Consider the following 24,503-nt stretch of genomic DNA (forward strand, 5'->3'; position numbering starts at 1 on the left):
TTGTTGTTATGCAACCCCTCAGCTCCAAACAAGAACCATTATCGGAAGCTGAACAAAGAGGTCGAATATCAAGTGAAACAGTTGAAAAGAAAGCTTCTTGAAAAGACGTTCAAGAAATAGAAAAAGCATATGCACAGAAGCCACTATCTTTTCAAGAACATGAAGAAAGTTACAAAGCTGGCAGGTGATAAAGCCAAAGAGCAATCTGCAGCCAAAGACAAACATAAATGAAATGGCATTTTGGCTTGACAACAGCAAGTGAATTGTTTTACTCACTACAATATTTCGTCCTTCACATAGAAGGACTTCATCAGGTAATGATCATCTGATCCCGTGAAACTGGGTTCCGTTGTTGTTTAGTCTATTTTCTAGTCTTTAAAAGCGGATCGTATACTTGGCTTAAGAAATATATGCCCTCCTCTCTGTTTAAGGTCTTGATCCCCTTTCATCTTATCCCCATGGCTTCTTGAACTTCTCTAGATTTTTTGTTATGCTCCCGCCCGAGGATCTTTGACTTATCATAATTTATTATATTGTTGGTCCGGGCGCCATGATCATAAATTGCTGATTTTGCCTGTTCTCTTTCTAATAACTTGCGTTCAGGGCGAGTGTTCTGTATTCTGCCATTCTAGTTCCAAACATACGATAAGTTTTAGCATCCGAGTTCCATATTTTGTTTTTGTTTGTTATTTGTTTTGTTTTTGTTTGTTTTTCCATTCTCACGTTTGTCTTTTGGGTAGACTAAAATCCGTCTGAGGGTTTGATGCGCAACAGAGAGTTTTGTTCAACATGGATATCCTGTGACCTTCGTGAAAAGTAAAAACAAAACGGTGGTTCCTTTTTAGCATATTTAGTTGAACGTCAAATAACTATTCTTACAAAATTTACAATTTGTTCATGTGTTTGTTATGTACTTATTTATTTCAGGTGAAGGAGCATGTGATGGTGATAGTTATATACCCTTCCAAAATTCCTGCTACAAATTGAGCAATGAGCGTCTCAATAGACCAAAGGCTATGTCAGCGTGTGCGAGTGATGGTGGTCATCTGGCAGATATAACATCATTGGAAGAACAAGAGTTTATTGTCAGCATACTTAAGGCATCTGGTGGGGGAGATGCTTGGTTTGGATTGCTTCAATATAAGTTCATATGGCCAGATGGATCTCCATTAATACCCAAGACGTGGCATGATATATACACGAATGAAGATGCTATTTGCATGTACCTACGAGAAGAATCTGGATATGATTGGCATGATAGATTGTGCGTCGATTACAGATACAAGTATAAATCTGTGTGTGAATTTCAAGGTAAATCAGCAATGGCAGGGGCGTACTAACATGTAGTGGCAGAGGGTAGAGACTGCACTCGGAAAATAATTTGGGTGAAATCAGGACAAATATAATAAAACCGAATGAAACTAGGTGTTATAATAAATTGTATTGGATGGTGGTAGTAATCAAAGTCGGTAAACTTATTTGCTATTAATATAATTATTCCTTTCAAGTGGAATGCCAACTGAATATTTTCAAGATATCTACCTTTTAATTTGTTAATAACACATTGTTAATTATTTCAGCTGAGGAAAGTGTCCTAATGCCTTCCAAAATTCCTGCTACAAAGTGCTTGATGAGAGTCTCACTAGAACAGAGGCTCATAGAGCTTGTACGAGTGATGGTGGACATCTAGCAGATATAACATCATTGGAGGAACAAGAGTTTATTGTCAGCATACTTAAAGCATCTGGTGGGGGAGATGCTTGGTTTGGATTGCTTAAAGATCCAGATGCTGAGGAGAGTTTGGTTTGGTCAGATGGATCACCTTTAATACCTGAGACATGGCAGGATATCGACACCAATGAAAACACTATTTGCATGCGATTAAGAAGATTCTCTGGGTATGGGTGGGGTGATATGACGTGCGATGAAGAAATTAAATTTGTATGTGAAATTGAAGGTAAATATACATTTGTTGGTGGTGATGATTAGGTTGGATTGAGTAAAGATCCATATGCTGAGACGAAGTTTACATGGTCTTATAGATCACCTCTATACCCGAAACATGGCATATGAATAATATATACACCGATGACAGGACTGTTTAAATGAGTAAATATCATTCATATGCTTGGAGTAATAAGGGGTGCTTTTTGAACACAAATATCCTAGCAAACACAAAACGTTTTCGACATCATTCGCAAAAGGTTAGAAAAGGTTGCCAGAAAATGTTTAAATGTCGGGTTATATAAAAGAAATATAAAGGGTATAAAACGTTCAAAAATATTCGTTGATAACCTACTGCAAATATTATAACATAATGTTATTTAAGTGTTGACAAAATATTTGGCCAAAAATGTTTGTAAAAAATAACATTTTGAAAACATTTTGTAAAATATTGTTGTAGTGTGTTTTCATCTATCTATCTTGCGGACGCATCCGAGAAAGAGTTTACAATTCTTTTCCAGGAATCTCTATCAGCCATCAGATTTGGGAGGTCATTAATTTCTTGATTGACGTCCCTTGCCACACAGATCAATGTAGTTGAATGGTCTTCTTCCTCTACATGTTCGTGGAAGCCTCATACAGATGACATCTGAAATTATTTGGTCTTTTGCTCGGTAGCAGTGGCCTGCAAATCTGGCTCGCCGTTGAGCAAGGATGGAGGACACCTGTGGAACACCATCGTAGATCTCTGCTTTGGTTTTATGTTCACGCCAGGATATATTTCGAACCCTCATCAACAGCCGGGTGTAGGTACCATCAAGACGGTCCTGAAGATCTTTCTTCATTGTCCAGGTCTCACTTCCATATAAGAGGATACTCTCTATGCAGGCTCTAAAGAAGGCAAGCTTGGTATTTCTTATTATGTTGGACTGCCAGATGGTGTGCAGCTTGTGCAAGCTTTCCATGCTTGAGCTTTGCGAGTCAGAAAGTCTTTCTTGCTGTCGGCAACAAATGAACCAAGATATTTAAAGTCCGACACCTCCTTGAGTTGTGTGCCATCCCGAGAAAGGATTGGAGTTGGGTTCTTATCTCCATTAATACACATATATTCTGTCTTCTTGGAATTGAGAAAGAGGCCAACTTTGGCTGAAGCATCTTCTAAAGATGACAGAAGATCTTGGGCATCTTGTGATAACGTAGCTGTTAAAGCTATGTCGTCTGCGTAGTCAAGATCGGTTAGATACTTGTTCTTCTCTCTGCTCGTCTCATTGGGCATGATGTCAATCCCTTTGGACTTGTCAGTGTCTATCGACTGTCTGAGGAGATAGTCTACCACTATCACAAAAAGGTAAGGGCCCAATGTGTCGTCCTGCAGGATTCCAGCAGTAGTGAGAAACTCTTCAGTTGGTCCAACACCTGTTTGTACAAAACTTGAAGGATTATCATACATTATTGCAATAGCATTCACAATCTCCTGAGGGATCTCATAATTATGAAGAATATGCAGCATGGCCTTCCGGTTAACACTGTTGAAAGCTTTTGAGAAGTCAACAAACACAATATATGCCTGCTTGTTTGAGATTTTAAGCTCTTCTATTATCCTTCTAAGGGCTAGAATCTGTGGTGTGGTTGATCTACCCTTGCGAAAACCATGGTATGTTGTCAGGACCAGGTGTTTTTGACTTGTTGAGCTTGCTCAGACCTTTTTGTAGTTCCTCCATAGTAAATGGACCAGTGTGTATTGGGAGATCGTCAGAGATGTTGCTGTTAAAGAACGTATCTTCAAGGTTTACGTCTTGCTCTGGTTTCCCTAGTAAGTTGGAAAAGTGTAGAAACCAGTTGTCACGACGCTCTTCAGATGTATTGCCTTTCACTCTAACCACAGGAGCAGACTTGGTGTCAGTTATCTCCCGGAGGAGTTCCCAAGAAGCTACATGTTTATATTAATGATGGAGGTTGTCAAGTTCCTCTGTCTTCAGAGTTTCTGTGTAGGCTTTATCAAGAGTTACTTTGGCCGATTCGAGGAGCTTTTGTGAGGCTCGGGTGGATCTAGCATTGTGTTTCATAGATGCACTCTTTAAGACATCTCTTGCCTCAGTGACTTTATCTGATGCAGCAATGTTGTAGGACTGCTTTGATTTTTTAGGGAGCATCTCCAGTGCAACTTCCTCATTAGCTGCAACTAAGGTATCATAAGTGGTGCTAATATTGGGTTCTTGTAGCTCATCGTGTAGAGAACTAAAGCGGTTATAGACTGCCACCACAAACCGCTCACCCAGGGTGGTGTCTCTGGTAACCTTCTTCCAGTAAATACGTTTCATTGGGTCTTTCATGGAAGTTCTGCATTTCCGGTAGCTGATTTGACATTTGCATGAAACAATCCTATGGTCCGAGTTCACACCCTCGAAGGAGCCGTATGCACGTGAATTCTTGATTGAGTTGATCCACTTCTTTCTTGCCAGGACAAAGTCTAGTTGAACTAGTTGACCATTAGGACGCCTATGTGTCCATAATCTGTTGATGCGGTTTTGAAACCTTGTGTTTGTGGCTATGAGGTTATGTTCCTGCAGGAAGTCTTTCATGTGGTTGCCATTTCTATTGGTTTCTTTAGCAGGTGTGAAGAGAGCATCCAATGGCCCAAGCTGAGCATTAAAGTCTCCTCCAATTATAAGTAAGTTATGAGCTGGGATGGCATTAACTGTAGAAGAGAGTTCTTGGTAGAAGGAGATAACAGCTTCTTCGGGTTGTTCGTTATGTGGACTGTAGCAACAGAGAACTGTGGATGTTGGATTGCCCAGCAGAGAAATTTCTACTCCACCAGTGGCCTACTCCACCAGTGGCAGCATTCCTTTGGTTCTTCCATGCTGATGAGGTGACTAATCTGTAGCCATTCAGATCTTCCTGCAAGAGGGAGTCACTGTGAAAAATCCGGTGTTCCTGCAGACATATGATGTCAATGCCATAATGTGCGGCTTTATGAGCAAGTTCTTCTTTTGTGGCTAGTGAGTTGAGAGTTCTGATGTTGAAAGTGCTGATGGTAAATGTTTTTTTCCTTTGTACAAATTTGTCTTGACCATCCTTATCTGCATCAGGTTTGGTCCGTCCAGGGATGGTATCAACTGGCTTTGAGACCAAGCCGTCATTGATGTTAGCATAGTCTAACGATGACTTAGATGGTCCAGACTTCATAGCAGGGGCTTTAACCCTGGTGCTTAATTGTAAACTCATATTTCTTGTGTTTGCATACAAACGTTTTAAAACTTTTCCATTACCTTTATATAACCCGACATTTAAAGTTATTAAAACGTTTAAAACACGGTTGTATTCGTGGTCATAGTGGTTCAAGAAAATAGTATAGCTCATTGTTTGATTCAAATGTTTTTGGAAATATCTAATGGAAATGACTACTAATTTTAAAAGACGGAATCCAGGGGCAAATGGCTTAAACGTGAATGATTAATTGATAAAATTATCATTAATTGTTTTAATATGAAAAATATCAAACAGGAATGAAACGGCAGTATTATTAAAATTAATATGAAGTTCCATTCAATTATTGTATGTAGCTGCAAGTGTCCGTACTGACAGACTACTCCAACTAAAAATGTGATCTTTTAATTTACCCTTATTAGGATATTCACTTGCTGGATATCTTAAACTCTTTACAAAAATGCAAAAATCTGATTTTCGATATAATATGATTGTCTGGTTTAGCGAATGTCTGATAGCGTCTTGGACACCTGGACCCCAACCCTCTAAAGAAGACAATTTACCTTGATTAGTAGCCACTGAGTGTTTCCATCTGCTGGACTATGTTCTCACAAGGCAGAGAGGTATCTGTGATATCACTTCCACCAGAGTTATAAGAGGTGCAGATTACTCTAAAGATCGCTTTCTTGTACGGACAATAAGTAAGCTGCATTTAAGCCCATGGGGAGGAAAACAAATCCTAAGCTCCCCAAGAAGGCAAATGTTAGAGGTCTCGATAACCTGGAAACAAGAACAAAATTCCAGGAAGCACTAGCCGTAAAACTGGATGCTCTGAGATTGCCAAATGAAGCTGCAATCAACGAACAATGGCAGTCTTTTAGAAAGGCAAACCATAAAGTTATGGGAGAACAGTTAAGTTTGTGGACTTCAAAAAGCCTTCGACTCCATCAACAGGTTCGTCATGTTTTCAGCGCTGCGGCATTATGGAATACCAAAGGTTGTGGTCAATGCCATCCAGGTGCTCTACAAGGACTCCAATAGTGCCGTTATGGTAGATGTAAGTATCTCAGAGCCTTTCCATGCAACAACTGGAGTGCTTCAGGGTGATGTGTTGGCAACATTCCTGCTCATTATCGTGGTAGACTACCTTCTGAAGAAATCAACTTCTTGAATGACGCTGGAATTCTTACCTATCCTGGTAGGATGCTGAATGAACTGGATTTTGCTGATGATATTGCCCTGTTGGGATCTTCCATAGCTCGGGCCTAGTCACAGCTTACTAGGACTGCAACTGCAGCAGCAGATCTAGGCCTCGTCATCAGCGCACCTAAGACAGAATATATGACTGCAAACTGTAACGAGTGTTGGATACCTAAAAAGAAGAAAAGCACTGGGTAGCTGTTTGGAAACTGGAACGCATTTGGAAAAACCCATCCCCGCCAATCGAAACAAAACTCAAACTGTTTGAGGCAACTTGTATTACTGTCTTTGGTATTCACAAAGTCATGGGTAATCACCAAGGTCATGGAAAACAAGATCAATGCCTTTGCAACATCTTGCTACAGAGTCATTTTAAACATCAAACGTGTTATCGGATTCCAATGGAAGCATCTATAATCTGACCAACAACTACTCCATTGGTTGCCAGAGTCTCCTCTTCTTAATAGCTCAGGTATAATTCTTCTAACTCATAAAGATGACATCAAGATCAGATGGCAGGAACATTTTCAGGTTCTCTTTAACAGACCCTCTAGCACTGCACCAAATGTCTAGGATAACCTTGTATATAAAACTATCAAGCAAAACTGGAATGGAAAAGCCGCCAACCATGCAAGAAATCAAAGATGCTGTCAAGTCCATGAAGAATGACAAAGCTCAAATATGGACGAAATTCCCTCAGAATTGTACAAGTTCCACGGGCCTTGCATCATCCAAGCTCTGTGCAGTTTTTTCCCAAAATTGCTGGGGTGCAGCTGAACTGACCCAAGAATTTAAGGATGCAACGATTGTCACCATTTTAAAGAAGGGTGGCCGCACTCAGTGTGGTAACTCTTGAGGGATATCCCTACTCTCATCTGCTGGTATAGTTCTCACAAAGATTCTCCTAGCCAGACTTCAAAAGGCTGACAGTAAATACTACCTGAAAGTCAATGTGGGTTCAGAGCCAGTCGATCCATAATTGATCCAATCTCCACCCTGCGCCAACTTCAGGAAAAATCAAAAGAGCACCAAAGACCACTTTACAGGGTCTTCATCGCCTTCACCTAAGCATTCCACACCATCGATAGCGAACTACTTTGGAAACTACTGGAGCATTATGGTTGTCCAGACATCTTTGTCAAGATCATTCGTGCATTTCATGATGGAATGCAGGCAACTATTCTAGTTGATGGTGATACAACCGAGCACTTTCCGGTTTGTGATTGTGTTAACCAAGGATGTGTATTGGCACCAACCTTATTTGGTCTCTACTTGGCAGCTGTTTTGGAAATTTCATCTGACAATCTATCAGATGGTCAGCATGGACTTTTCATCCGTTCTAGGACAGGTGGCAAACTGTCAAAAAAAGCCCCCACCTCGGCTCACTTTTTGAAACTTGGTCCCATTTTGAATATCAACAGCAATAGCATCATTGCCATTAACATGCCTACTTGTTATTCGTTTAATTCAATCATTGATCATGAACTTAATAATTATTATAAAACAAAACATATATAGGATATTGGCCAAGAACAACCTTTCTGATCGTTCCAGAATGCTGACAACTTAATATCGCATCGGCAAATTAAAGATACATAACACTTCTGCAAATGTTTTAAGTTGATAATTATGACAAAGTTTAAATCAGTATCTTTTACAAATGGGACCAAGTTTCAAAAAGTGAGCCGAGGTGGGGGCTTTTTAAACTTGCTGCTTTCTTTACGTTGTCAACGTTTTTTGGTAGATTTGCTTTCTTTTTATGAATGAAGCCGAGTAGCTCCAAGCTTGAAAAGTCATCCTGTTACGAAGTACTCCATAAGACGAATAAAGCGAAAAATAGAAGTTTGAATAATATTATCCTTGATTTATGATAATAAAAATACGAGTATATGTAGCTATACATATAACTAAAATGTAAGTGGTTCTTTGTAGCCCTGGGGCAATCTAGTTGGATATCCAAATGTCGCCGTTTGTGGTTCTTTGTAGCCCTGCAGGCAATCTAGTTGGATATCTCTATTGAGCGGCGGTTGTTGGCGGTCTTTCGCGGTTCGTGGTATTCCTTTATTCTTCAAACCCTGTCCTCTATCGTGGCTGATTTATTGTTTAAGCTTGTTGGATATCCATATTTCGCGGTGTGTGGTTCTTTGTAGCCCTGCGGGGCAATCTAGTTGGATTTCCAAATTTCCCCGTTTGTGGTTCTTTGTAGCCCTGCAGGCAATCTAGTTGAATATCTCTATTGAGGTGGTTGTTGGAGGTCTTTCGCGGTTCGTGGTTATAATGTTCCTTATCCTTCAAGCCTTGCCCTTTATCGAGGGCTAATTTATAGTTAAAACTTGTTGGACATCCATATTTCGCGGTGTGGGGTTCTTTATAGCCCTATAGTTGGATATTTCGATTGAGCGGCAGTTGTTGGCGGTTTTTCGCGGTTTGTGGTTTTAATTGGTAGGATATCCATATTTCAAGATTTGTGGTTCCTGATTCCTGCGGGGCAATCTAGCTGGATATCGAAATTTCGCGGTTTGTGGTTCTTTGTAGCCCTGCGGGACAATCTAGTTGGATATCCCTATTGAGCGGTGGTTGTCGGCGGTCTTTTGAGATTTAATTTTCCTTTAATTTCGGGCCGCCCTCCTCTACATCCCGAGGATGCTTTTCAAAAATTGTAATTATACGGTGTCAAAAATTACTATTACTTGGTATGGTAATTTATCTTACTATGTTGACTTATATTGTTTGTTAAGGCAACTTTCGCGGTTCGTGGTTATAATTTCCCTAATCCTTCAAGCTTTGCCCTCTATCGAGGGCTAATTTATAGTTAAAACTTGTTGGACATCCCTATTTCGCGGTTTATGGTTCTTTATAGCCCTGCGGGGTAATCTAGTTGGATATCCAAATTTCACGGTTTGTGGTTCTTTGTAGCCCTGCGGGGCAATATAGTTGAATATTTCTATTAAGCGGTAGTTGTTGGTGGTTTTTCGCGGTTTGTGGTTTTAATTTGTAGGATATCCATATTTCAAGATTTGTGGTTCCTGAGTCCTGCGGGGCAATCTAGCTGGATCTCCAAATTTCGCGGTTTGTGGGTCTTTGTAGCCCTGCGGGGCAATCTAGTTGGATATCCCTATTGAGCGGCGGTTGTCGGCGGTCTTTTGAGATTTAATTTTCCCTTTAATTTCGGGCCGCCCCCTCCTCTACATCCAGAGGATGCTTTTCATTAATTTAAATTCTACGGTGTCAAAAATTACTATTCCTTGGTATGATAATTTAATCTTACCATGTTGACTTATATTGTTTGTTAAGTCAACTGGACGTGACAAAATATCCTGCTATGTAGACATTAATTTGTTGCTAAATTGACTTGGCATAATAATTTATTTGGCGAAGACGATATCCATTTTTAGTATGTCGACTTAGCATGACAATTTATCTTGCCATGTTGATTTGTTTGTTCAGTTGTCTTGGCGAGATATTTTATATCGTCATGTTGACATAATGCTGATAATAAGTCGACATGGCAAGATAATTATCAGGTCAAGTTGTGTCACATAGACGCTTCCGTACTATTATGCTTGATAAATGTTATTTGGATATTTTTTTTCCTGCTGGCCTTCCATACTAGCGGAACAATTTTCCACACCTACAGAGTGTTTGTAATCAACCTACCGGGACGGTATGACAATTGTCATGTTCTACGATAGCTGAAGATGACAGAGAGTCAGGTCTCTGAATCGATTCAACAACCATTCATACATATCACAATCATGTTTTATTGTCCTATTATCATGCGAATTTGCCCGTGATAGGACAAAATATATTTAAATTAGAATAACAATGAGTAACGTCGTATTGCATACCCTATAATACCTGATCTAGTTTCTTCGTTATTCAGATTTCTTTTGATCCTTGATGGTGTTGTATCTCATTATGCTGTGTTTTTAAATAGGCCCTTAACACAATAAACAATTTCCATGAGAATCAAACAACTTGCGTTAATAAAAAAATAATATCACAATAGCACTGGATGTTTAAAATTATGTTATCCCTGATTAATGACAATAAATTGTTTAATAAAACATTGAAGAAAGAAATCAGTTGGTCACCGGGTTTCGAACTCGGGATAGCGTATCTGGAGTCAAGCGCCCTAACCATTAGACCACGGGCCTCTGCTATAAATTACTGTGTCGAAATACAGCATTTATTATATAAATAGATGCGTCGTCCGATATGAACAAAAGAATGGTGAAAAACTTGATTTTTTGGCGAATGTGGCTCAGAATTTGTATGTAGGGTATCCAGGAAACTGCTAGGGTATATTTGGAAGTGAATCTGAAAAAGTAGTGTGAAGGTGATAACCAGGTAGACCTGTAGCAGTGTCCAAAAATTCTGGATCAGTATGATTTGCAACTAATTTTCGCTATGAAATACCGCGTGAAATGGAAGCAAAAATATTTGTTTATTACGAACAATGATTGACTGTAGGATTGGTGGCCCTTTTGGAATTAATGAGTTGTCACGATATTACACCTGGGACTGTAAATAACATTTAGCATGGTTTTAGATACATTTTGTACCCAGCGAAAAATAACATCGAACAATAGAAGTCAAGTGTTTTAATGTTAGGTGTAAATATAGTCTCGCGGGAGCATCTGTTATTAGTCTTCTTTATCAGTCTTTTTTTTAAAACTTGCTGGTCACGGCTACCGCGTGACTCTAATGTTACCAATAATATAGGATATAAATAATGATAAAGGATGAATAAGACCAAATTCCTTGGAGTGACAATTGATGAAAATCTAACTGGGAAATTTCATATTAACTACATCTCAAAAAATATATCTAGGGGTGTTGGTGTAATAAACCAACTGAAACATTTTGTTCCCCAGCGAATAATGTATTCACTTTATTGTACTTTAATACTTCCTTACATGAATTACGGTATCTTAGCATGGGAAAATACTTGTCAACAATATTTGGAAGAGATTGTCAAAAATAAACAAACCCTTAGAATCATATCGAATAGTCACCTATAAGTCACTCAGCCCCTATTTACAAGAATTATAATTTGCTTAATGTTTATACAAGTACTATACTAATCAGTTACCAAAGGCCTTCAATAGTTATTTTGTTGAGCAGAGGAATCACCACAGGTATGACACAAGAAACCCTGAAGATTACAAGATGTACACTTAATACTTCTTAGTTTGGTTTTACTTCTTAGTTGTTTTTTTCTCCCTTAAATTAACTGATCTCATAACATTCGTGTGCAATATACAAAATGCCAGCTTTCGTGTGCGATATACGTGGTTATGTTATGAAATCTTAATTTGTCTTACACTTATGTTCTGCATATTCTTTAGCCTTCAAATCCTTTTCTGCTTAGTTCTTTATGAGTTTATGCATATGCCGTTTGAAGGCCTATGGTGTATGTAAGAGGGGGGGGTGTTGTGTGTTTGTATACATGATTGTTTTATTAGATAAATTATGAAACTTAGGCCATTATGTTAAGGGGGTGTTTGTATCGGGCCTTTTGGCCTTCTGAGCAATTCCTCATTAAAATGTGTATGTATTGCTGTTGTTGTATTTTTGAATTAAATATTGATTGATTGATTGATTGATTGATTGATTGATTGATTGATTGATTGATTGATTGATTGATTGAATGATTTAATTATTGATTGAGCTCAGAGTATGAGGAAAATAATATAGAAACTATTGTTTCAAATTATTCACATTGACGCCACGTGGACGTTCATAATAAATACATCTACTATTGATTTATGCGTTCACTTCAATTTCTAGAGGCTTTAATTTGTAGGATATCCATATTTCAAGATTTGTGGTTCCTGAGTCCTGCGGGGCAATCTAGCTGGATATCCAAATTTCGCTTAATTTTAAAATAGATAAAACTTTTGCACTGCATTTTCTAAACTCTCTAATATGACTTATTATTTTGCCTGGTAAATAGATGGAATCCTTGATACATCTGCGGCTTCACCAGTTACTGTGATATCAACAACTGAACTAACAAGTAAGTTAATATTAGTAGGAAGGGAGTTCCACCTTTTGGTGTTAAAATTAAAGGAGAATAGTTCGATCCATAACCTCATCCCCATATTTTATCCATCAATAATAGAAATTTGATATACTGTGGAAAGCCCGTACTTTTATCAGGAAGGAAGTGGTGGTGGTTCAAGGTCATTAAATCAAGATGAAAATAGGTGGAAATAGCATGTGATCTACCAAAAAAACGTTGACAACGTAAAGAAAGCAGCAAGTTTAAAAAGCCCCCACCTCGGCTCACTTTTTGAAACTTGGTCCCATTTTGAATATCAACAGCAATAGCATCATTGCCATTAACATGCCTACTTGTTATTCGTTTAATTCAATCATTGATCATGAACTTATAATTATTATAAAACAAAACATATATAGGATATTGGCCAAGAACAACCTTTCTGATCGTTCCAGAATGCTGACAACTTAATATCGCATCGGCAAATTAAAGATACATAACACTTCTGCAAATGTTTTAAGTTGATAATTATGACAAAGTTTAAATGAGTATCTTTTACAAATGGGACCAAGTTTCAAAAAGTGAGCCGAGGTGGGGGCTTTTTAAACTTGCTGCTTTCTTTACGTTGTCAACGTTTTTTGGTAGATTTGCTTTCTTTTTATGAATGAAGCCGAGTAGCTCCAAGCTTGAAAAGTCATCCGGTTACGAAGTGCTCCATAAGACGAATAAAGCGAAAAGTTTGAATAATATTATCCTTGATTTATGATAATAAAAAATACGAGTATATGTAGCTATACCTATAACTAAAATGTAAGTGGTTCTTTGTAGCCCTGGGGCAATCTAGTTGGATATCCAAATGTCGCCGTTTGTGGTTCTTTGTAGCCCTGCAGGCAATCTAGTTGGATATCTCTATTGAGCGGCGGTTGTTGGCGGTCTTTCGCGGTTCGTGGTATTCCTTTATTCTTCAAACCCTGTCCTCTATCGTGGCTGATTTATTGTTTAAGCTTGTTGGATATCCATATTTCGCGGTGTGTGGTTCTTTGTAGCCCTGCGGGGCAATCTAGTTGGATTTCCAAATTTCGCCGTGTGTGGTTCTTTGTAGCCCTGCAGGCAATCTAGTTGAATATCTCTATTGAGGTGGTTGTTGGAGGTCTTTCGCGGTTCGTGGTTATAATGTTCCTTATCCTTCAAGCCTTGCCCTTTATCGAGGGCTAATTTATGGTTAAAACTTGTTGGACATCCATATTTCGCGGTGTGGGGTTCTTTATAGCCCTGCAGGGCAATCTAGTTGGATATTTCTATTGAGCGGCAGTTGTTGGCGGTTTTTCGCGGTTTGTGGTTTTAATTGGTAGGATATCCATATTTCAAGATTTGTGGTTCCTGATTCCTGCGGGGCAATCTAGCTGGATATCCAAATTTCGCGGTTTGTGGTTCTTTGTAGCCCTGCGGGAAATCTAGTTGGATATCCCTATTGAGCGGTGGTTGTCGGCGGTCTTTTGAGATTTAATTTCCCCTTTAATTTCGGGTCGCCCCTCCTCTACATCCCGAGGATGCTTTTCAAAAATTGTAATTATACGGTGTCAAAAATTACTATTACTTGGTATGGTAATTTATCTTACTATGTTGACTTATATTGTTTGTTAAGGCAACTTTCGCGGTTCGTGGTTATAATTTCCCTAATCCTTCAAGCTTTGCCCTCTATCGAGGGCTAATTTATAGTTAAAACTTGTTGGACATCCCTATTTCGCGGTTTATGGTTCTTTATAGCCCTGCGGGGCAATCTAGTTGGATATCCAAATTTCACGGTTTGTGGTTCTTTGTAGCCCTGCGGGGCAATATAGTTGAATATTTCTATTAAGCGGCAGTTGTTGGCGGTTTTTCGCGGTTTGTGGTTTTAATTTGTAGGATATCCATATTTCAAGATTTGTGGTTCCTGAGTCCTGCGGGGCAATCTAGCTGGATCTCCAAATTTCGCGGTTTGTGGTTCTTTGTAGCCCTGCGGGGCAATCTAGTTGGATATCCCTATTGAGCGGCGGTTGTCGGCGGTCTTTACTTTTTAGATTTAATTTTCCCTTTAATTTCGGGCCGCCCCCTCCTCTACATCCCGAGGATGCTTTTCAATAAATTTAAATTATACGGTGTCAAAAATTACTATTCCTTGGTATGATAATGTATCTTACCATGTTGACTTATATTGTTTGTTAAGTCAACTGGACGTGACAAAATATCCTGCTATGTAGACATTAATTTGTTGCTAAATTGACTTGGCATAATAATTTATTTCGCGAAGACGATATCCATTTTTAGTATGTCGACTTAGCATGACAATTTATCTTGCCATGTTGATTTGTTTGTTCAGTTGTCTTGGCGAGATATTTTATATCGTCATGTTGACATAATGCTGATAATAAGTCGACATGGCAAGATAATTATCTTGTCAAGTTGTGTCACATAGACGCTTCCGTACTATATATGCTTGATAAATGTTATTTGGATATTTTTTTTCCTGCTGGCCTTCCATACTAGCGGAACAATTTTCCACACCTACAGAGTGTTTGTAATCAACCTACCGGGACGGTATGACAATTGTCATGTTCTACGATAGCTGAAGATGACAGAGAGTCAGGTCTCTGAATCGATTCAACAACCATTCATACATATCACAATCATGTTTTATTGTCCTATTATCATGCGAATTTGCCCGTGGTAGGACAAAATATATTTAAATTAGAATAACAATGAGTAACGTCGTATTGCATACCCTATAATACCTGATCTAGTTTCTTGGTTATTTAGATTTCTTTTGATCCTTGATGGTGTTGTATCTCATTATGCTGTGTTTTTAAATAGGCCCTTAACACAATAAACAATTTCCATGAGAATCAAACAACTTGCTTTAATAAAAAAATAATATCACAATAGCACTGGATGTTTAAAATTATGTTATCCTTGGTTAATGACAATAAATTGTTTAATAAAACATTGAAGAAAGAAATCAGTTGGTCACCGGGTTTCGAACTCGGGATAGCGTATCTGGAGTCAAGCGCCCTAACCATTAGACCACGGGCCTCTGCTATAAATTACTGTGTCGAAATACAGCATTTATTATATAAATAGATGCGTCGTCCGATATGAACAAAAGAATGGTGAAAAACTTGATTTTTTGGCGAATGTGGCTCAGAATTTGTATGTAGGGTATCCAGGAAACTGCTAGGGTATATTTGGAAGTGAATCTGAAAAAGTAGTGTGAAGGTGATAACCAGGTAGACCTGTAGCAGTGTCCAAAAATTCTGGATCAGTATGATTTGCAACTAATTTTCGCTATGAAATACCGCGTGAAATGGAAGCAAAAATATTTGTTTATTACGAACAATGATTGACTGTAGGATTGGTGGCCCTTTTGGAATTAATGAGTTGTCACGATATTACACCTAGGACTGTAAATAACATTTAGCATGGTTTTAGATACATTTTGTACCCAGCGAAAAATAACATCGAACAATAGAAGTCAAGTGTTTTAATGTTAGGTGTAAATATAGTCTCGCGGGAGCATCTGTTATTAGTCTTCTTTATCAGTCTTTTTTTTTTAAACTTGCTGGTCACGGCTACCGCGTGACTCTAATGAAACCGGACACCTTCTTTAAATGTTAAGGCTTGCGTTTTGCATTTCTTGACAATTTGTATATCAACTGGCATGTAATATAGGGATAAAGAATACATGAATAAATAATAATGTCCGTTGATATGCAATAAATATGGCTTCGGATATATGCGATATCATATGGTTAACATTATAGGCCTAACCGAGCGAAAAAAACCCAATTTAATAGGACGTGGACGCGGTAAGAGAACCCGTGACGTCAAGTTGATATAATTCAAGATGCCTGTTGGTTACAGCGACATTACGTGACATCACGCGTTCTCATACTACGTCCATGTATGAAAACTAATAACGCATGATGGTGGTGATGATACATACTGCAGTTACTGTCCGTTTTCCTATACACAATACACAGTGCTCTCACCATTGACGCGTGACCTCCACAAATGATGTACGTTGGAAGAATGGGCACTTGCCTAGTTAACATCACTGTGTGAAAAATAACCAGCAAATATTTTAGCTATTCTCCAAACTTCTAGCAAATATATTTCGCTAACATGACCTAAAATTACAGCTACGTTAGATGTTCAGAAATAGTCGCACTTTTGTAAAATATGAGTGAGGGCAAGGCATAGCTAGCCAACTCCCCGTGTTAATTGAATGGAGATTTGACCGAAAATATTGGTATCGGACCGCTCACTTCTGAAGGATGCCACAAAAAACGGTACAAGCTACATTTTAACTATTCTAAATAGGTTCTAGAAAATATAGTTTTGTAACATGTCCTAAATTTTTAACTAATTTAGATGTTTGGAGAGGGTCGCACTTTTGTGTTTTAGGAAGGATATGTAAACGACAGATAACACCAAAAATATGAAGAAATTATTTCCAAACCGTGTTAAGTCAACAATCATTATGTTGCTCATTTTCAAGAATGCTGGTTTACAAAAAGCACGCCATTGTCTCATTTCGTGAACAATGCCACACATACCATTGTTTCCTTGCGTTTCCTTTATAATCGGTTACCCAACTGAAGCTATGAATACCAGCTTTATTGCGATATCGCACATGAAAACAGACACTTGTGCACAACCAGAGAAGATCCGATTTAATCAGTTGAGCTGTTTCAATGAGTGTTATCTTGGTTTAATAGCTTTTAATGGGGTTAAGTCCTGCAAAGGTCGAGATGAATTCTACTGTAGACATGACTGCATCATGAATGACGTAGATGATAATAAAATTGATGATGGGGATGATTTTTTTTATCATTCAGTAGACATGAATAACGACATTTCATTGGTTAATAGCCAAATTATATAATTTCGTATTGTTCAGCGTTCATTAATTACCGTACAATATATAGCCGTATTATTCAGCTCTTTATCAGTACCGGCAATTAGCGTTGTATTAAACTAATAATATTTTGCATCCCGGTTTTACGATTACCCCGATGGAGCACTCTGTCCCTGTCTTCCACCGAATAACGTGTAAGTTATATAAGTTTGTGACGCATTCCCTAAATGTGAACACATGACGTTGTTTTTAAAGAGCTAGTACAAATAATTTTTTTAATTTCTCATCAAGTTGTTATTGACTTTTAGGCCAATCAAATTAAGTAAATCACACACCACTAATTGTGACAGAATCAATTTCGCATGCGTCCATCTCCCAAAAGCTATCACAAAAACATCAAAAGTCCCAAAAAATCCAAGTAGTGCAAAAGTTCCTAATTTGCATAAATCCAAAATGGCCGCTTATGCAGGGGGTGGAATTTCAAATTGGTCAAATCTTGCTAAAACCATACCAATGTATTCCTCTTGTCATAAGGATTCAGAAAAAGTATAGTTTGACCTATCTTCGATGTACATTTCTTGAGTTATAGGGGAAAAGGTCAAATGTCAAATTTTGGACTCTACAGGGGGGGGGGGGGGGGCAAAAATTAAAAATTCTCCGATTTTGATTTTTTTTTTAAATGGTCTCACATTGTTCCGCTAAAAGCATTTAATAAAAAGAATGGTTTGCCATATTTTAGGAGGTGGTTTAGTACCCTGGTAACATGGCACAGAAGACCAAATTCCATAGAACCGTATTGCTCTTGACCTATTTTGTGATGTTACCTATGCAACAAAACATCCAAAACAATGCAACTTTTTTCATTTTGATTTATTTTTACCAAAGTAACAATTTGAGACCAGTTGGATTAAAATTGGAGCATATTTCCATTGTAAACGACTGTAGACCCTAAATTTGACCTTTGACCTTTTTGTCGGACACTAGTCAAACTATACTTTTTCTGTATCCTTATGATGAGAGCAAGAAATGTGTATGGGTTTTAACAAGATTTGACCAACTTTGAAATTTCACTCCTGCATAAGCGGCCATTTTGGATTTATGCAAATTAGGCACTGTTCCTCTACTTGGACTTTTGGGGACTTTTGATATTTCAGATTAATGTACTTTTCTGAAATGAATGGTGATTAAATGGTTTCTGTTACCATTAGTGGTGGGTTAAGCCCTGAATTTCCTTAATTTGATTGGTCTATTTTTACATGTACACTTTAACAGCTGCCATTGGAGGAGGTGTTGCTGGTGCATTGTTTATTGTCATCTTGGCATTCGTAACTGTTCTTTTTATTTACAGGTAAGATAAATAATAATATGATTTAGAGTTTATTGCAGACCTGTGTGTTTGTTATTAATAGATTTTTCGCAATGTCGAAGAACAAAATGTACCCTGAAGCCTTTCTCTTCTCTATGTCCGTGTTATCGGTTTGCATTTACGAATTAAACTTCCTACTTATGGCCTCGTAGAGAAATGTTACACATTTTTGTACTTTTCCAATATAGGTCAATCAACTCAAAAAATCACCCACCACTAATTGTAACAGAAACCATTTAATCACCATTCATTTCAGAAAAGAACAGACTTGACATTTAATATGGAATATATTTTCGTAAAATTCCACCACTCGTCTGGGCGGAGTCTGCATAAACCGCACGGGCTAAACATTAATTTGAGTGTGTCAGGAGATGGTGTAAAATAAATGTTTGGTAGAAAATGTGCTTTCCATTTAGCAAATTTGCCTAAAATGGCGGATTTAGGGAGGCTGAATTTGAGCTTTGTGGGGGACACAGTTTTGGACTTTATGCATCATTGTTCTGTTATTATCAAATTTATAGAGTTTTGAGGTGATATATCTTAACTTCGTCCGCAATTGGCATTCATCACAGCTGAAATACACTTGCAATGTACCAATTTTTCAACATGGGAGGAGCTTAAAATGTGGCTCTTAAAAGTGGTACGTACTCAGAAAGTTTGAGTGCCCCCCCGGGTCAAATGTAATACACTTACGGTACATAAACAACTGCGCGGATTCATGGTTGTTCAATGAACTCACGCTGTTTCTTTGTGTACAGAATTTTTAAAACTTTTGTCCCCAGGGGCAAACTTGTTGAGTGCGTACCACTTTTAATTGCCATATTTTTTAAAGCTCCTCCCACTTTCAAAACTGGTAGATTACAAGAGCATTTCAGTTCTGACGAATACTTATTGCTATTTAGGTTCAGTAAAATATCACCTCAAACCTCAATAAATTTGATAAAATCAGAATAATGTTGCTCAAATTCAGAAATTTCAATCGCCTTAAATCCGCCATTTTAGGCTAATTCACTGCATTATGAGTGCCATAATGTAAACCAATGGAAAGTACATTTCCTGACAAACAATTATTTTACACCATCTCCTGACACACTCCAATTAATATTTAGCCCGTGTGGTTTATGCAGACCCCTCCAGACCAGTCTTTGAATTTTGCGAAAAAATATATTGAAAGTCCCCAAAAGACCTGGCCTATAACTCAAGAACTGTATGTAGGAGACTGGTCAAACTATATTTTTTTCTGAATCCTTATGATGAGAGCAAGACATTGGTATGGTTTTAAACAAGATTTAACAACTTTGAAATTTCACAAGCGGCCATTTTGGATTTATGCAAATTAGGCACTGTGGGCTGTTCCACTACTTGGACATTTGGGGACTTTTGATATTTTCTTTAATATACTTTTCTGAAATGAATGGTGATTAAATGGTTTCTGTTAAAATAAGTGGTGGGTTCAGCCCTGATTTTCGTTAATTTTATTGGCCTAATATACACAAACAGAGGAACACATGCAAGTCAGATTGCCGAGATCGAATCAGTCTTATACTTAAGGCAGCTGTGTACTCTAGGCATTGTTTCTTTCGCAAAATTGAGTTTTTTGATATGTTTGTACTTTGTTATGTTTTTTATAAATACAAGGAATGAAAATCCAGATTTGTAAACTCCAACTGCAATATTTTAAGGATTTTATTTCACTATTCCACTCGTGTTTGAAATTGAAAAGGAAAGAAAATCTTTGTTGTACCAGCAGGGTACACGCGCGCAACAACGCATCGCGTTGCGTATCGCGAAATTTGTTACGCACAAATACGATACGCATACGCGACGCTTATCTGCATGCGCGGCGCATCTTATGGAAACACCACGGAAGCACAAAAACCTAGTGGTCAAATGGCTCCGTTTTAACTGATAAAATGTGGGTTTTTTTCAAGTTCTTTCCCCCAATTTAAATATCAAGTTATGAATGGATTTCGCTCAAACTTCTCAAGGGGCCGTGTATTTACCCGATGTTTATGTAATGTAAGGTAGAAAACTGCCGCATTCTCCTGCGAGATTCGATGAAAGTGCAAAATGTGACCACTTTAAACTTCAACGGCCATTTTTCAATGTTCATTTTCTCGGTAAAATGACGATTTAGGTACACGATAACTCAAAAATACAGCATCTATAGGAAAGCAAATATGATCATCGTAAAAGCATGATCGACTCAAGAAACGGTTTTCTCATTTTTTTATATTTTGGTCTATTTCCGATTTTAGGCATCATTTTGTGCAAATAGGCGTTTGTGAATTTTAAAAGTTCAATTTGATGCCTTATATGGTCAATATCTCAAAAATAAGGCCAATATCAAAAAAAAAAAATACAAAAAAACCGTTTTTGTAATGATACCGCAACATTGAGCTAAAAACAAAATAAAATATTTTGCAAAGAGTCGTTTTTTGTTATGATGAACATAACAAATATTGCCAAAAACTCACTTTTTTTTTTTTTTCTTCATAATTGTTGTTTTTACCCCAAATCTGTATTTATATTAAGATTATTGATGTCTTGCCTTCTTGAAAATGTATACTTTTATATGTCTTGCGCGAATAATTACAAAGTTATTGCACTTTTACTACATGCATGTCTGAGAGTACACAGCCTCCTCAATTAGACGTCTATATTATTGCATGTAACATTTGTCAAATAATGATCCTCTGAAAACCTGAATTGTTTTAATATATACTGTATACTTTCATCAAATATTTAGCTCAGTTTAATTGTAAAACTCATTATAATAGTTATACATTCTTCAACTTGGGGTCATTTTGTTGCTAAACAGATTGAAGAAGAAATCCTCCGCTGAACAAGCGAATGAGCAACAGGGTTCGGGTGAACATGGCGAAGTTGCCGTTTATACGGAATACAAGAAAACCAACGATAGTGACCAAGCCTATGAAGCTCTGCAAAAGAACAACACGAGTCACACATCATTTAACGATATTATCAAAAACAACATCAGTGATTTAGTAGAGCCAAGACATCCAGAAAGCAACGAATCATCAGAGTACGCTTATGCGTATTCCAATAGTGTTCCTCGACCAAAAAGTGAAGTTAACATCGATTCTGTTTATCTTACGCCAATGCAAACGAGCGACGTCCAGCCGGATGTATATATTTCGGAAGCGACACATGAAGAAAACAACGAATCGTCAGAATACGCATATGCGTATGCCGATAGTGTTTCTCAACCAGAATGCGACGACATTATCGATCACAGTTATTTTTCGCCTACGCAAACAAGCGCCCAGCCGGAAGCTGCTAGTGTTCCAGTCCCTCAACCAAAATGCGAAGTCAACATCAATTCTGGTTATCTTACGCCGATGCAAATTGACGGCGTCCAGCCAGGTGCATCGATTCCTGAAGAAAAACATCCAGAAAACGACGAATCTTTAGAATACGCTTATGCATATGCTGATAGTGTTCCTCAACCAATACAATTTGGTAACTCTAAAACCTGTCTATGTCAACCCTGAAGTAATGAAGAACGTTAAGTGAATAATTCTGAAAAATGAAATGTCAACGTGTTATATTCAAGTGATATTCACAAATATAAAAAGCATGTTCATTAAAACACGATGTATAGGAAAAATATACCAATCCAATACTAATATTGAAAAGTACCGATGCGAATTTTCACCAACAATACGTCTGTTTACACAGTACAAACATGTCTTAGCAATAATACTAATAGTCACAGGTTATCAGTAATATTCACTTCTAGGCTATAGAAATCCAGTGACTTAACAGTACTTCAAATGAATCACATTCGTCAGGGAAGTAAGAGCTTGACAGAGTGTCACAGGCTATGCAGAAGAGCACTGGGCGCACTCTGCAGTAATTTTCTTAGAAATATACAGCTTTGATAAAACACGAATAATTGCAGGTGTTATTGAAATGGTAAGTGTGTGTGTTGTACTTCATTACAAAAATCAGTGTCTCAAACGATTTGGTCTTTGTTTATTTACTTTAAATTGAGTAAAAGCTATATAAATGGAAAGAAATAGAGCAAGGTATGAAAAAATAGCTGCATTTTCATGAATGGGTGGTTATTAAGAGGTTTCCGTCAAGGCTGTTCATTATCACTATGTCTGGAGAGTTGACCTCTAGCACTTTTCAATTGTAAGGCAGTTGACTTCAGCAACTTGTCGCTAAATATTCGGTGTGTTTTACCGAATAAAAACCATTATAAAAAGAATGGCGCTCGGTAAATTCTTAAACGCTTTCGGTAACTTTTCTCTAAAATCAGTTTCTCGTAACATTATGTAAGTTAAATGATCCCCCAATCTTCAGTTTTTTTAGCACATGTCATTTTTGTGAAAATTCATGAATACCGACATATTGTTTTCCTATTCATTTGTATGGAGTGAATGCTTACGGTGTTGTGTAATGGCTGCGCACATGTACCCCATGATGATTTATAAATAACTATTTATACATAATGAATACAGGACTGCTTATTGCTTTATGAGAAAAATAGGAAAATATAATAAAAGGTGACACGTTAATTAATGATGACCTAGAATTGCAATTAAAATTGTCACATAATGGCAAACCCTTTACTTATGTACAAATGACCGACCAATATTTCTTAAAACATTTTTTTAAAGATCTGATTATTTGGCTCTGTGGCTCATACTTATACTAAAATGAATCGAAGTATATAACACTAATATGAGGTATATATAATTGTAAATAATGAATTGTTATTGTAAAATATTGAAGAAATAAAGGGCAATACCCCATCCTTTGCAGTCAAATAAAATGTCTGAGTCGGTTGTGCTAAGGGACAGTCATTGGATGTGTTAATGGTCGTCCACACGTCATGTACGTACCGTGCAGTGGCGTGCGCAAAGGGGGGGGCAGGGGGCCATGGCTCCCCACTTTTGTTTGTCATTCGGGGGATTCGGGGAAAAACGTTTAAAACGTCAAAATTTGTTCTTAATCAGAGTCCATTTGAGGGAACTGAACAACCTGCCCCCACCCACACTTTCAATGTGCTGCGCACGCCACTGGTACTGTGTTATGGACATCGAGTACGCGTTCGACTAATATTTCTATCGTAATAATTAAACGACGCGTCGCGACGGTTCCTGCCTTTTATTTAAAATCTCTATTTTTTGATAAAACTACTAAACCAAAAGTCTTGATTTTTGCATGGTATATTAGTTTATATTACAATCCTGTGAAAAACAGGAACAATATGTGAAAATATTGAGGGCGTCCGTCTCAGCAAATGTTACAATATGGCTGATATATAAGGTAAAGTAAAATTATTTTGGCCGTTCTTTTGTGAACTTAAAAGCAAAATATAAGGAATTGCTCTGTTGACTTGATTTAGGTGCAAGTTGGGACATGTGTAAACATTACAAATATGCCACAAAAATACTGTAGCCAACTCTTAGGTTAAACAAAAAAAATCAATTTTATATTATAAGATAAAAGTTCGATATTGAAGTTTAAATTCAAATGGATTTTATACTAGGCAAAGATCGAAGAATATGACCTGTCACTGTTGAGTTTAAGCTTAGTGAACTGCAAACGTTCACCTGTTTATTTACTGCTTGCCTGACAATAATATGGTAGGTTAAATAAACCCATAAACATATCTTAAAGCTGACTCCCTTGGTATAGATTACGGTCATATAACTCACTCTACAACTCCATATACAGATAAAATAACTAAAAATAACTCACTCTAAAACTCCCTATACAGAAAAAATAACTACAACCAACACAACTCGGTCTAAAACTTGCACCACAACTCGTCAAAACACAACTCGCCCATACACAGCTTGCCATCCAAAAATATAGTGTTTATTTGAGGGGATGTCAGTATTAAC

The 24,503-nt window shown here is 37.6% G+C and overlaps 2 protein-coding genes across 2 annotated transcripts in view; both read left to right on the forward strand.

Annotated features, from left to right (window-relative positions):
• The window catches only part of LOC140147192 (macrophage mannose receptor 1-like), a 38,598-nt gene that overhangs the window by 628 nt on the left and 13,467 nt on the right, over positions 1–24,503 (forward strand). The gene's annotated exons all lie outside the window — the stretch shown is intronic.
• Positions 160–23,399, forward strand: LOC140168162 (uncharacterized). The gene is made up of 6 exons (XM_072191491.1): positions 160–184; positions 928–1,311; positions 1,586–1,957; positions 12,314–12,376; positions 18,528–18,603; positions 21,443–23,399. Exons 1-6 carry the CDS (start codon positions 160–162, stop codon positions 22,134–22,136), a joined length of 1,614 nt encoding a protein of 537 aa, XP_072047592.1. The 3' UTR covers positions 22,137–23,399.

Source organism: Amphiura filiformis, chromosome 1, assembly GCF_039555335.1.
Source record: "Amphiura filiformis chromosome 1, Afil_fr2py, whole genome shotgun sequence".
In the NCBI taxonomy this organism is placed as follows: Eukaryota; Metazoa; Echinodermata; class Ophiuroidea; order Amphilepidida; family Amphiuridae; genus Amphiura; species Amphiura filiformis.